This window comes from Morone saxatilis, unplaced genomic scaffold, assembly GCF_004916995.1.
Source record: "Morone saxatilis isolate NCDOM2014 unplaced genomic scaffold, NCSU_SB_2.0 Contig5, whole genome shotgun sequence".
Classification (NCBI taxonomy): domain Eukaryota; kingdom Metazoa; phylum Chordata; class Actinopteri; family Moronidae; genus Morone; species Morone saxatilis.
In genome coordinates, this window is record NW_023340095.1 from 6,601,541 (window position 1) to 6,615,495 (window position 13,955).

The following is a 13,955-nucleotide window of genomic DNA, read 5'->3' on the forward strand; positions in this document are numbered from 1 at the left end:
ATGTCTGTGTGTGTAGTGTTTTCTTAAGGTAAATCATAAAAAAAACAAAAAAACAATCATCCATCAGATCCTATTAACTGACAGCTAGAATATCAGAGAGAAACTCAACAGGTGGTTGTTGAAAACATTTATCACCAGTTAACAGGCAAGAGAGGGAAGGGAGGATAAATGGAATAAGAAGAGGAGAAAGACACAAATATCACAGAGTAAAAACAGCCAAATGCATTATTAGCACGATAGACAAGACTAAAAAGAATCCTTTCATGTCAATTTTTTAAAGCTTCTGCTGGAGCAGGAGAGGCACATGTACAATAAAGATTCTGTTTTTGTGACAAGCACTGTACCTAATGCACTGACAAACATGCATGCACGAAGCAGACACAAAAACCCTTAAGTAGCCACCAAATGTAGCCCTTCACAGTCAGCACAATAGTTTATTGTGAAAAATAAGATATGATTTTTAATGCTGTCTTAGTGTCACATTTGATGTGCCATACAACTGTATGTGCTACTGAATGAATCTACAGATGTCAGCGGTTCAAGGCTATAAAACTCAAAATTATGCGCATGTGTACATCATTACATCTCCTGAAACATGAACGGTATCTCCACTTCATTTCAGCTTGATTTTAAAGACACAAAAAATATTCTGCATACACTTTTAGTTTCATTTGCAGCCAATGCTAGCAGGCTTCTCCTCTCTTTCTCCTTTCTCTTCACAAAGTTGGCCGACTAAACAAGCAAGCATCTTAGTTCATCATGACACAGAATTCCTCCATAAAAAGGATTAATTCATCTATTCAGTATCCTCCTCCTCTTGCACAACGGATTCTGTCACCTGTTGGAAGGCAACTGGAGGGTTAGAAGCTCCTGTAAATGGCTGTAAATTACATTTTCTTTGTAGCTTTGGGATACATGAAGAAAATGACATTCAGTATTCTCCTGTATGTTCAATTTCAAGTTCAGTGTTGGCAAGAACAAAGGTTCATCAAGTCTCCTCATTCCAAGAGATGAGTATTATTCTACAGCTGCTTGTACCTTTCAAAAACCTTTTTTCTTACCACCTGTTTCTCACAGTTTATGTGTGCTTTTTTTCCCTACTGTGCATTTTAATTATCCTCAGTCGCGGTACTTGTTATATACAATCAAGGTGACAGCAGGCAGTACACTTCACTGAAAATGCTGAAATGATTTTTTTTAAACCGGACCACCACAGTCAAAGCAGAAGCATATTCCATTACTGACAATAAAGCGTCATCAATAAGTTTGGTCCTTTTTTTAAGTTTAATTTCTAAGCTTCTGAAGGTGACAACAAGTTGTCTTCAGTAAGAGTTCAGTAATGAGTTTCATCTTCTGGCACCCATACCCCACACACATGCCTCCTTTAGATCCATATTCAAACCATTTCCATTACAGATCAACAACATTTAGCACCAAGGCTAAAAATGTGTAGCTGTGGAGGCTGACGTCAACAGACATATTCAAAATTTGCTTTCAATACCGGCAGCTTCAAGTTCATTGTATTTTAGGTTGTTTTTTCATACGGGGCTGCAAGACAGTTTTCGATGTCTTATACCTACTTTTTCTTTGTCTTTGATACTTTAGAATTTGTGTTACATGTCACCGGATTTGGTTGGCACAGCTCCACTTACGAACCTTTTTTTTTTTTTTTATTAGTCTCTATCACGTGTTTTGACATTAGAAGACTGCTACAGTGTTTCCTCCTCATCCTCGGCTGTTGTTGCACTCGTACTAAGAACAGGCAGATTTTCCTTCAGTGAGATATCGTCCACCCGCTTGGGGCCACTGTCCTCGGGTTCTTCAGGTATCGATGGGTCTGAGTTACTGATCACGTATCCTGGGAGGGTGGCATGCATTAGCTGCGGACCTGAGCTACGATAAACACGGCTTGAAACCAGCGTAGTGGAGCGTGTGGAAAGGCCACCCCCTGCCAGGTGGGACTGGCTGCTGGTACTGTTGTTGTTGAGGCCGACGACAACAGAGCCGTAACGGTAGCGGCCGCATACCACCGGGCCCTCCCACTCAAAGGCCATGTTCCACCGTGTCCATGTTTTCTTTATCTCTGTCTGGACCTGGGGGAACAGGAGGAACAAATGTTATAATATAGCAAAAGTGAAGAATATGAATTATTTTTATTTATCGTGCTTCAATGTAGACCACTGATTCATCTGTGAGAACTGTAATTCAACCAATTAAAAGTTTCAAAACTCATTATTACATTATTACCAAATGTTAACACTGGATGTGAGCAAACAATTGCCCCCTGGCAAATGCAGAGCAGTAAAAATATCCCACTGTTTCTCAACCTCCCGACTCGCCTCCTAGCTCTGGTTGGATCTCAACTAACTTCTGAGAAACAAGGTCAAAGTTTTGAACTTGCTTAATAGGAAGTAAGTATTCAGTGATATCTTCACCAGCATCATGTGTATTTTCCATCTCTACTGCTTAATAATATAACAAATAGAAAATACTAAGCTGTCCAAGCGTGTTTGCTGGAAGTAGATGCCTACTGTTTTCTACTGGCAGGCTGAGGTGGTGATATTAAACTATACCCTCTGTGTGTGTGGGCTGAAGCACTAAAGTACAGTGCATTAAGAGCAGCTTAAAGCCGCGTAGAACTGCAGAGTAGTGTGTTAATTGTTGGATGAGACCTTTTCACAATACGTGAGTCATTTGTTTGAGCGTTAATGACAAAATGATGGAGCTCAAATTCAACAGTAAAATAAAAAATCCTTCATTATCCTCCAAATTTTGAGTTGTTTTAATTGCAGTTGCTTGGGGGATGAAAGGAGTGCTCCACGTGATACAGTGTGCATCACAAAAGGCAAGAGAGAAAAGGCATAAAGAACAGAGGGGTTTTCTGAAGATAAAACTGGCAGAAATGGCAATTCTGATTGCCAGTTGAAAGTGCTGAATACAAAGTTTAATTTAATGAGATAGTGGAGGGAGAGAGAGAAACAGAACGGCAGATTCCACAGCACTTTCCATCACATCTCATCTGAGAGGACAAGAAACAGATTAATTGAAAGAAAAAAGACAAGTAGCGTGTCTCAAGTGTGTCACTGTTTTACTTCTTCATCGAGACCCCCAATTACATGTGCTCTTTCAGCGGCTACGGTTAATTTGAAACTAGTTTATTTTAAAGTAGCACAACGAACTTTCCTTTCTTGTTGATTCTGGCGGCCCCTGGGCACAGAAGCGGGAATGTTTCCACAGCCTCATTTCATTGATTTCAAGTGGAATCCATCCAAATTGCCCCTGTTACAGGCAATAAGAATAACCATAGAAAAAGCCACTCTTCTCGCTAATGGTGCTCATGTAGGTCTTATAGAGGCATCAGTATTACATTAAGACTGTTTCATAATCAGTTAAAAACTCCTTGTAGTAAGTTTTAAGTACTTTGTTTGCTACATTTTGTATCTGTAGTAGTTTTGCAGTGTTTGTGATCCACTCACCTCTCCGTTGCAGTAGCAATAGATAATGGACACAAAGAAACCCTGAAAGGAAGAGATGATGGACAAGTTGTGAGCTCAGATCACAGTGGAACCAAGTAAAGTGTGAACAAACATAATATAGTGGGACGATTCTGTTCTGACCCGTTTCACCCGGTGTTACTGCTTCCCACTATGATAAGAAGTTAAGGGAGAGACACGCCGTCTTTGTGAAAGTGATTTATGGGATTTATGGGAAGTGGTTTGTGTGTGTGTGTGTGTGCCTTCCCGCACATCTTTGTTGGTGAGAGACAAACAGACAGAGATAGTGAATCTGTGGGAAGCCTAAATGAACACAGTGTACTCTGGACAGAAGAACAGCCTCCAGATACGTTAATCCATAGTCAAAATGTTTCTGTTTAATCTTCATTTAAGACCCCAAGTGCTCTTTTTTAAAATTTTAATCAGATATAATCTAGAAAATCCGACTAAAGTTTTAAATATACAAAACAATCAAATATTCATATGGATTGAAAAGTGGTCGAAGAGGGTAGGTAGCCTATATTATGCACTGTATAGCAAAATAAAAATCAATATATACAAAGAAAAAGGCAGAAAACAGTCACATATTTCTTTCCCCTATTTTTTTGTCACTGCATGTCATATAGGCCTATGTTACAGTGTCAGATGTTCACATTAAACATACCAAAAGTTTTAAATGATAAGGGAAAACTTTATACTTTTGCTTTATTAGCCATGCAGCTACCAGCCCTATTATCTCGCTGACTTTGCCTCTGGGAGCTCTGAGCACCAGGGGAGTGTTTGCACAGGAGCTTTAATTAATCACAGTATGGGAATATCAGTCACAAGAACTCATAATAATAATCTCATTGAAGGCTGCTCCCTAAAAGTCTGTGATGAAAGTCATCAGTCAAGAAGTTGACTCGCATTTTGTGAGCTGAATCTACTTTTTTAGCTGCGTCATTGTACATAGATTTTCAAAATGACCACAGACCACAAAACAAAATGTGATGGAAGCACAGGCCAGCGTGACACCGGACAGCACCGAAGGCAGAGCAGGGCGGCTCCAGTCTGTTGGCCGCTCCAACGATCTCTGCTCTGGTGATAACAGTCAGTAAAGTCGCCTAAACCACTTTTGAACTAGGCGTTGGTACAACTGCTACCATAAACTGAGTGACTCCTTCGCATCAAAAAAAGGCAGCTCAAATAACATTCTCAGCTGGGATTAAGTGCATGTCATACATTTTTAAAGTAGGATTTAGAAAAGAGTCCCAGGTGGAACCTCGCTCTTTTAGTTCGTCTCATTGTCTATCTAAACACAAAAAAATCTATCTATGCTAAACACACTGAACAGAGGCTGAAAAGATGGCCTTGTATCGTAGATGTATGCACACATGAAATATTTTTTTGTAAAGCTCGCTGAGAATTATTACCAACATCTAACACAAAAATGGGAAAATATGCTGTCACTGCAACAGAATTCAACCAGCATTTTGAAGAAAGACGTGAACCTGTTCTGAAATACCTTCTCTGTTGATGTAGAAGGACTTTTTTCTAATGACACTAAAGAGCAGACTGAGGATGACTGAAGTGTGAAGTATTTATATAGTATAAGGCCTAGCATCACTGTTCCCATTAGAGTGAGTGAAGTGAACTTTAATATCCACACTGCCTGCATCTGCAGGTTAACCATGTTAACAGATCAGAGTCGAAGTCTCACTTTTTTCATTTTCTGCTAGCCGAGCGTGGTTTCCAGCAAAAATAGAAAATTGCAATTGAATATGATTCTGAATGATCTGTTCATTGTCATATTGACATTCAAACAGCAACATGTACACCTTTCACTACAATTACAATGTCTATATCTATAGAAAATGTCACAAACATGAAAAACTGAACATGAAAGCACCTCCTGTATCTGTTTCAGATTGAAAGCTCCCTACCGTTTCTGTGGACAGAATCTTTTCATTTGTTAAGAAGGCTTTTACTGCAGCAGGAGCTCTCTGGTGTGTGGACACCACAGGCATGTTAGCTGCAGCAGTTCAGCGAGGCTGTCATCAAGCACTGCTCATACATGCTGTGTAGACCAGGCATAAGTCTCTAAAATGAAAAGGATCATGGCCCAGGGCTATATACTTTTCAACCCATGTGGCCCCTGGCATGAACAGTCACACTCAACAGGACACTCCTGCTAATTAAATGGAAAATGTGTTTGGAAATGTGCATCACTGAAGCTCAGTATCAACAGATTGATAACATTAAGGTGGGTCCTGCTTAATTACCCACTGAATGCATTGTGCTTAAATCCATATTCCTGAACTAAGGGTTTTTGATTAATTATCACACAACAAACCTGTGGCAGGTAGTGTTTTAGCATAAAAAAGAGAGTTGGAGAAACTGGAGGTTAATTGGTGGCCCAGTAGATGTTTTTTTGTTTTTTTCTCCCCCAGTGTCTCCTAGCAGGTTTATCTGTCCCTGCCCTGTATATTAACAACTTTTGACTGAACCTGATATACTCTGTTTCCTAATCTTCATCGTCATTGGTTTGTAGTTTAGCTTTTTATAAAATCCCAAGGAATCACTAGTATTTTCTCAGTTTGCACATATGTGAGTGGGTGCTTGCATTATGTTTTCATAAAGGCACAAAAGGTTCTCATCTCTTAGTGTTTGGCAAAAGACATTAGATAAATAACCAAATACTGCTGTCACCAGAGTAGCTCTCCCCTGGCTGTGATGATGTGTAAAAAGGAGCTTAAGAAGATGTGAAGCAATACAATGACTTTGAATTTTCCTCACTGCAAACATTATCTCCTTGTTATCTGGGTCTTTTTACAATATGTCATAGAGCCTCAGTTCCATAATCTCTCATTCTTTCTTACTTCTTCCTCTTTAGGCTCCCTTTTTCTGCTCACAATAGCAGGCAAGGTTTTCAGGAGCACCAGTCTCCCAAAGCTCATTGTCTTGCGAGTCCATTTCCATTTGATTTAGAGCTTGGTTTGTGTATTTGGCTTCAAATAAAAGTGGGAAGTCAGTCAGATTCATTAAGATAGATGCTTTCCAAGTAATGGACACTGGCCATTTCCAGGTGATGATATTTCCAGGTGAAATTCCAATTATTTTATTTATTATTATTTTATTTGGTTCAGAGACGTATATATATATATATATATATATATATACACATATATAATATGAGATAATAGACACATTAAATACTAAGAACGGTAGATAACGAGCAAGTGGAGTTTTTATTCAGACCTTCATACATACAGTTAAGATCTATGTTTAATCTGTTATTTTCAACAGGTGCAAAGCCATTTTCATCAGACACATCTCATGGTTTGTGTTTTGGTAATGATGTGGCTTCAAACAAATGTGCTCATGCTGAGTTGGATGGAGCGATGCAGCTGATGGTTTTTGTTGGCACATTAGATGGCGCAGTGCAATTCCGGTACTCGTTTTGGCATGAAATTGTGCTTTTGTTGTGTCTCTAGTCACCATCACAAATGCGAGCACTCAAAGTAATTTTTTGGCTTTAGTTGGCAGAGGCACACACACAGACCAAAAACTCTTTCATGTGTGTTAAATTGGCCTTTTTATTCACTTGGATGTAACTTATTTAAACTTGTACACATTTAGATGCACGTCAGAGATAAAACTGTTGTGATTTTATTGCTCCAGGGATGAATGAGTTTGATCCTTTCTGGTTGATTAAATACCAGTAGCTGTCATATTTCAGCAAGAATTACGTGTACTTCATCTGTGTATAATTATTCATGGGTCACGCAATTTGGGTACATTCATTGCTAAAATAAATCCTCCTGCCGGCATCTTTAAAACAAGAACATGAACTTTTGTAATTTATACACACTAGAACTGATACGCTGTCTCTGCCCCTTTAACAAATGCTTTAGTCTATCTCATTTAGTCCATAAAAAGGTTTTGTATTTACTGTATTTGGGTCATTTTTCCGATTTGTGAACACATTGCTCTTCTGTAACGTTTTTGTGAATATGATATATTTATCCATATTGTATCCATTATGAAAAGTGACTCCATTTTACCTCAAAGATCACTTACTCCTCACTTTCACTTCAGTGTTCATCAGGGCAATTTCGCTCTGATGCACCCTGCCAGCATTTTTAAGATGGTTGAACACCCTCAAACGACACTGCAATTTAATTTATTCATGTCTTTATATTTTTGCCCAATTCATTTCATCTTAAGACTAAGCCTTTATCATGGGCATTGATGCTCTCTGTGAGTGATATGAATGTCATTTTTACATAGATACACCCTTTGCCCTTTGATGGGAAACGTGAACTAGGGGTTAGAAGGTACTGCTTTTTAGCAATAATAGCTATCACATAATTTCATACTCATGTCAGTGCATCCTTGCTTTTCATTACTTGGAAATGGGGTCATGGTAAATTACCAATTATCTTAACTAATGCCTGAATGGACAATGTGCAATTGTCAAATCATTTGACTACTTGGGGCTTACATTACATTTACTGTGGTTTTGGTGGTACATGCAGTAGACATTTTCCTTCTCCATAGTTAGTTTTTTCCATGAAATGAGCAATGAGACAATTTAGAGAGCATGTGTGACTATATTTGGCTCCTGTAGTGTGATTTGATTTGCTGCATGCATTTCATTTCTTTTTTGATATCCTGATTAATTCATTACCATAAAACAATTTAAGGACAGATTGAATTAGACATTTTTTGTAAAACAGGGGGAAAAATTATGATGTATGAGTTGTAATTGAGTTAATATATAGAAAAGGTCAGTCCCATAGTTTGAAATTGCTCATTTAAACTTCGGCAGATCTGAATTATTAAGTTCATCATCAAGCTGCTTCACTGAATAACGAAGTGAAGTCTTGACTCTGACACTCGGACACCCAGAGTAATTTATAGAAGATAATTGTGGTCAGTCCCACACCGTTAAATGAAAATGTTAGAGGTTATGATGAGTCAGCCCACAGTGTGTGTGTGTGTGTGTGTGTGTGTGTGTTAATGGTGGTGGGAGTTGGACAGAGTTACTATGCCGACTTTGAGATGTTGACTCCAAACGGCTTTAAATTATACATGACTCAGCCACTACAGACCAAACATCACTGTTGACTCATGCCTATTGACTGTTTGCTGAAAAGGTCCATCATATATTACAGGATTAAAAAGAAGTCATACCTGAAAGGAGTTGAAGAACAGCTCACAGTACATGCGGATCTCCCAGCTCGGCCCCTCGAATGTATGAGGCATCCCAACAAAGATGATGTAGTGGATGCCAAACACCAGCACTAAGACAAGGGTGGACTTTGCCAGTTTCCTACGGAGATACACAGACACGTACGTAAACATGTATACAGAGCAGAACCCAGCTGAAAAAATTAGTAATCTAATCTATATTTCATACTGTTAAGTATGAGAGCTCCTCTGAAGTAGTAAAAAAAGTTCAGAAACAGTCAAAGCACAAGTAACCATCAGCCATTAGAGTTGGAGGCAGAGCTGAGAGTGTGAATGTAAGACATCAGCTATTAAAACTAGAGGCGAGGCTGAAGGTTAGGGTGGCAGACATCAGTAGCCAGAGCTGAGGGTGTGTGGATATCTCAGGGGGAGTTCAGCAAAAGTCCAAAGACACCTAGCAATATCAGTTTTATGGAAAATCCTCAGTAGTAGCCAGAGTGCAGAGTCAGCAGAATATGAGGGGAGGGTTGTTCACAGAGACTTCAGCCACATGAAAAAATAAAAACCATTAGATCCGGTCCTCTATTTGAGCGTAAACAAACGTCACCACTTGTCAAACATTATAATATTGGTTCTGATTTGTCAAAAGTGTGTTTTGGTAAAGGAGGAACTCCTATACAGTTTATTATAGAGTGTTTGTATGCAGAAAAGTTAGTCTGGTCCTCCCGGGACCACACTTATTGTTTTGTTGGTGTACTGCAATAAAACTCTTACGCATCAGATTCTGCGGACTCCAGAGCATTTTGAGTATCTTTCAGACTCCAATAAGTATTTTTAAGGATGTCAGCAAGATTTCCAGACCCTTTGTCAAACCCCAGGTTTGACAATATCTACTTAAAACTCCTTTGGATGACACCCATATACAATTTACAGTATTTGAGATTAATAATCATTGAATATTTTTCAGATTATACATTAAACAACCAGAAATTAACATAAAAATGGTGATAGCGAAAACCCCTTGGCAGGGTGTATAATTTATGATTGAAGATGATCGTAATCAGGGATGATTAATTGACAATCGATAAATATATTGGTAAGAATTTGATCAAACACATGACATTTTAAGTCTTTAGGTTAAGTTCTATTCTCTTGGTCCCATTTGGTTGTTTTTGAGTGTTTTCCTTAAAAAACAATATGTTAATGTTATATGGATTTTTTTTATGAGCATTCTCCGCATATAATCTGATATTAATTATATGAGTTTCACATGTCTAATAGGCCTCTAGGCTATGCAATGCTGTCAGAGCTATGGAAATAAAGCTTTGATTGAGGAAAGAAAACACATTTTGTATTGTTTGGTACAAGCAAAATGTGTTTGTTTTTTTTTAAATTTATTAATGTTACCAATAATTGATTAGAACGAAAGTTCTTACAATTTAAAAAAACACACATCAATAAACACAAATATAAAACAATATAAAATACACTGAAATGAAGAACAAGCATTATTGTTTACTTGACACGGAAACAGTGACCTGATACTATTTAGATCTGCACAGATTTTGATGCTAAGCTTCCAATTTCTTTTACCAACGACTTGCTTGGCTGATTTTTATATTATTATTTCACTGTTGCTCAAACGTATCTTTGTCTTGTCTTCTGGTTGAACCATTGTACAGCATTTTGTTCTCCATGTATTAAACATTTCTTATTTGCATACAAAATCATACAAAATCATACAAAATTACTATTTGTAAAGAGACTACAACCTAAGACCATAGAGTAGCTCCCTCTCAAAATGAAGCTTTTCTGGCAGGTGGTTCCAGACTTTTGAACAGTAATGTATCTATTTGATACATTTGATAAGAATTTGTCAACAACTTTTATGGAGAACAATCTACAGTTATAACTTCATCAAAGTTTGAATTCAATGTTCCTTTCTTTTAGGTTTGACTTTAGACAGAACTAATTTGCTGCTAATTTGACTCCTTTTAGTAAACACTGCTACTGTCATTATATGGTAAAGGGTTATTTAATGGCTTCCAACACTAGATACTGACACCAGTAATGATTTTTTGCTGCCAAGCTGACATTTCTTCCACAGACTGAAAGGAGTGTTCTGGCTTGGATAGAGAAGTAGAGAAAAGAATTTCAAACTCGTCTGTGGAGATATTCATTTTCCTTCAGTAGCTAGAGCTCAGAGAGACTGCGCCTTTCCCAGTATTTTATTTGTGGTGCTAAAAAATGGCATACAAGGTAGCACACAGTGATTTCCAGGAAAAAGTTAGTTTTTCTGACATGGGCAAAATAAATTGGCGTATGTCAACTTTTTCCTGGAAATCTGTGTGTGCTCCCATTATTTTCTTTTCTTCCTCAGCTCTGAAAACTTCCTGACTGCAACACTGAAGCGGAGCAACTTTATTTTAGCTTATTGTTTAGGCTTAGTGTTAAATCCTGCAAACTAACTCTAGGTCTCCATCTCCCAAAGCATATTATTATAACATAGCTTTTTAATATTTTGCTGACGTCAATCAGAATCCCTTCAGCTACACATCTAAATCAAAGAGTGACAGAATTTGAATAACTTTTTCTCCAGGGGATTATTTCTGGATCTGGTGTATATAATTAGCTCAATTATGTTCAATGCTTTGACTAGAAGTTTTGGAAAATCTACAGAATAGTATAAAGCGTTGTGTTTTCTGTTGTTTTGTGAGCCTTACTCCACAGCTGTGTCTGGTTCCTGGATGCAAAATATCTTACAGTCCTTACAATTAAGAAAAATATTTATTTTCCTAATTTTCCTACAATCCAATCACTTCAGACAACAGTTAATTGCAATTCAACATCCAGAATACAATATTAACACACTGGAGGATGTGCACAGTGATCCTTTAAAGCAATATCTGAGATAAATTGATGAGAAACATTATAAATACTTAATGATAAATGTTATCTCGTCCAAGCTGACTGATTTACAAGCATCTTTATGCAGTGCATGTCTCTCATGTTCACACAAATGTCAGTGAAAGTGCCACACAGCCATCAGCTAAAGGTCAGACTCCTTCCTTCAATTTTCAGTGTATGAAGACCACCTAGGTTGTATGTAGCAGCAGCTCGGGGTATGCAGAGGGAAAGAGTCTTCATTGGGAAATTAAGTTATAGTGTTTTTTGCAGTTTGTCTGCAGGAAAAACTGAAATATCTAAAGTCCATTAAAGGTCATATAAGGACTTCAGCTCAGTGTATTCATGTATAGACCTTCTGCTGGAAGGAGAGGAAGTGATTTGTACTCTTTTATACCTATTCAAACTCTTCTAGGAATGTAATGAATGGTAATTCATTTAAAATATTTGTATAATCTCAGCAGGCTTTTACCTTCATCCCTTCAGTGACACTAATACTTTGTGACAGCTCTTAATTGTCATGTGTCAACGAGTTTTGATTTACTATTGGTATAATAAATGCTGTCAGTTAATTCTAATTCTAATAAATTCTAATCAAAACATTATTTCAACCAGGTCACAATGCAAAATACCTGTATAAATTTGAATAACAATCTACATATTCATGGTCATTTTTATTTATAGGGCTGAAAAGGAAAGTGTTTGCCCAAAACAAAACAAGAGGTGAAACTGTGACCTTGTTCCCTGACTCCCCCCTTTGGATGCCTGATTTGACTGCTAATGAGAAAATAAAAATAGAATTAATGTACTGCAGTCCATGAAATTAATTAATTTTTTACTTGAAATATGCAACGTTAACTGCATGACTTCAGTTTAAAAATGAATACAAGCTTGTTCTGGTTAATGTTATTCATCTTCCTCTCTCTTGCTTCCACGGCATACATGGTAAACAACTTGAAGACTCATGATTAAAATTCATCAGACCTTATTTGATTTGGCTTTTCACAATCATCCAATTAAGTGGACTACATCGCTTGCAACCTGGTATCCTGCCAAAGCCAGTAATATGCATGCTCACCTAGACAGGAAACATAAATTGAGTTGACTTGTGTTTGACTGTATTTGAATTGGTGTTTAGGGTAGTACATTTAATTTGATTTGTTGCTAAAGGTGTAAATTGAGCAGATTTGAAGCTGCTGTTAAATTTATAGGGATAGAAGAGGCTCGATGGAGCCTCATTAAAATGGAGGCTCTTGAACCCGGTCTCTATTCTCCTTCAGGCAACTTCTCTTTTTGGGTTTTAATTTGGGTCTTAAATAAGTGATATATTTGATTGATTTGATTTTGATTGATACAACTAAGCTGGTAAAAGCCAGTTTGCTTAGGTTTCTTAAGCAGGCTTTAACATAGTTCTAAACCCTGTCTGATACCTATAGATCAAAGAGCATCAGTCAGCTATCTTCAGGTAAATATATCCTTACCTAGAGGGGTAAGGAATTGCTAGGGACCACTACAGTAATGTTATGTCCCTGGAGTAGGGGAACCTAGACATAACATGATGTGTGGCCAGCTTCGCAGAATTAATCAAAGTTTAGAGAATCAGTTTATTGGACTTCGGAGCTCAGAAATGCCCAAAACAACAAGCAATAGTTCACTAATTAACCCTAAACTTCCCTAACGAGGAAAACAAAATGTGAAGAAAAGACTAATTTCTAACCCAACATGAGAAAAACAAAAAGGACCTCTTACTCCCCCTCCAACTGCTACTAGGTGCTCTATATTTACAGAGTCCTGTTTACAAGGAACAATGTTCACAATAACAGTCTCTCAAGCTAGTCGAGTTTATTAAAGTCACTAATCACATAGCACCAAACTATACAAACTTTCAAAAGGCTGGTCTGCAGTTGCTCTACTTACTCAGGACAATACACGGGGCTAGAGGCTGACCCACTGTTGGCAGTGAAGGGAGGGAAGATTGCTGTCAGCTGGGGTTTTAAAAATCATTCCAAGATCTCAACAATTACTTTTGTGAGTACGGGTATTATCATAAATGATGGAACTGATCATCAGAGCTATTAAAATAAAACACAAGTTTTAATAAACTGTAGTGTTTGCTTTAATATCCAGCAAGCTACTGGAGCATACTGTTAGTGAAAACTCTATCTTAGTCTTTGCAAGTCCTATTCACTTCACAGTGATTCAAAGTCATTTTCCCTCACCTGCTTCCTTTCTCTGTACTTTCTTTTTTGGGCACCCTGATTAAGATTTTTCTATCTGCATGCGCTGTTTTTGGCTGACATTCATCTTCCAGCATGGCTTCCAGTTTACTGCACCGATCACTATCATCTGTTCTAACTAACAGTCTGCTCATCTATACAAAGCAAC

The 13,955-nt window shown here is 37.7% G+C and overlaps 1 protein-coding gene across 1 annotated transcript in view; it reads right to left on the reverse strand.

Moving 5' to 3' along the window:
- Positions 1–1,709: 1,709 nt before the first annotated feature.
- The window catches only part of pth2ra (parathyroid hormone 2 receptor a), a 66,061-nt gene continuing 53,815 nt past the window's right edge, over positions 1,710–13,955 (reverse strand). Inside the window, exons 12-14 of the mRNA XM_035676839.1 lie at positions 8,670–8,808; positions 3,477–3,518; positions 1,710–2,093 (exon numbers count right to left, since the gene is read on the reverse strand). Coding sequence (XP_035532732.1) covers positions 1,710–2,093; positions 3,477–3,518; positions 8,670–8,808 — 565 coding nt within the window. The remainder of the gene's footprint in view (positions 2,094–3,476; positions 3,519–8,669; positions 8,809–13,955) is intronic.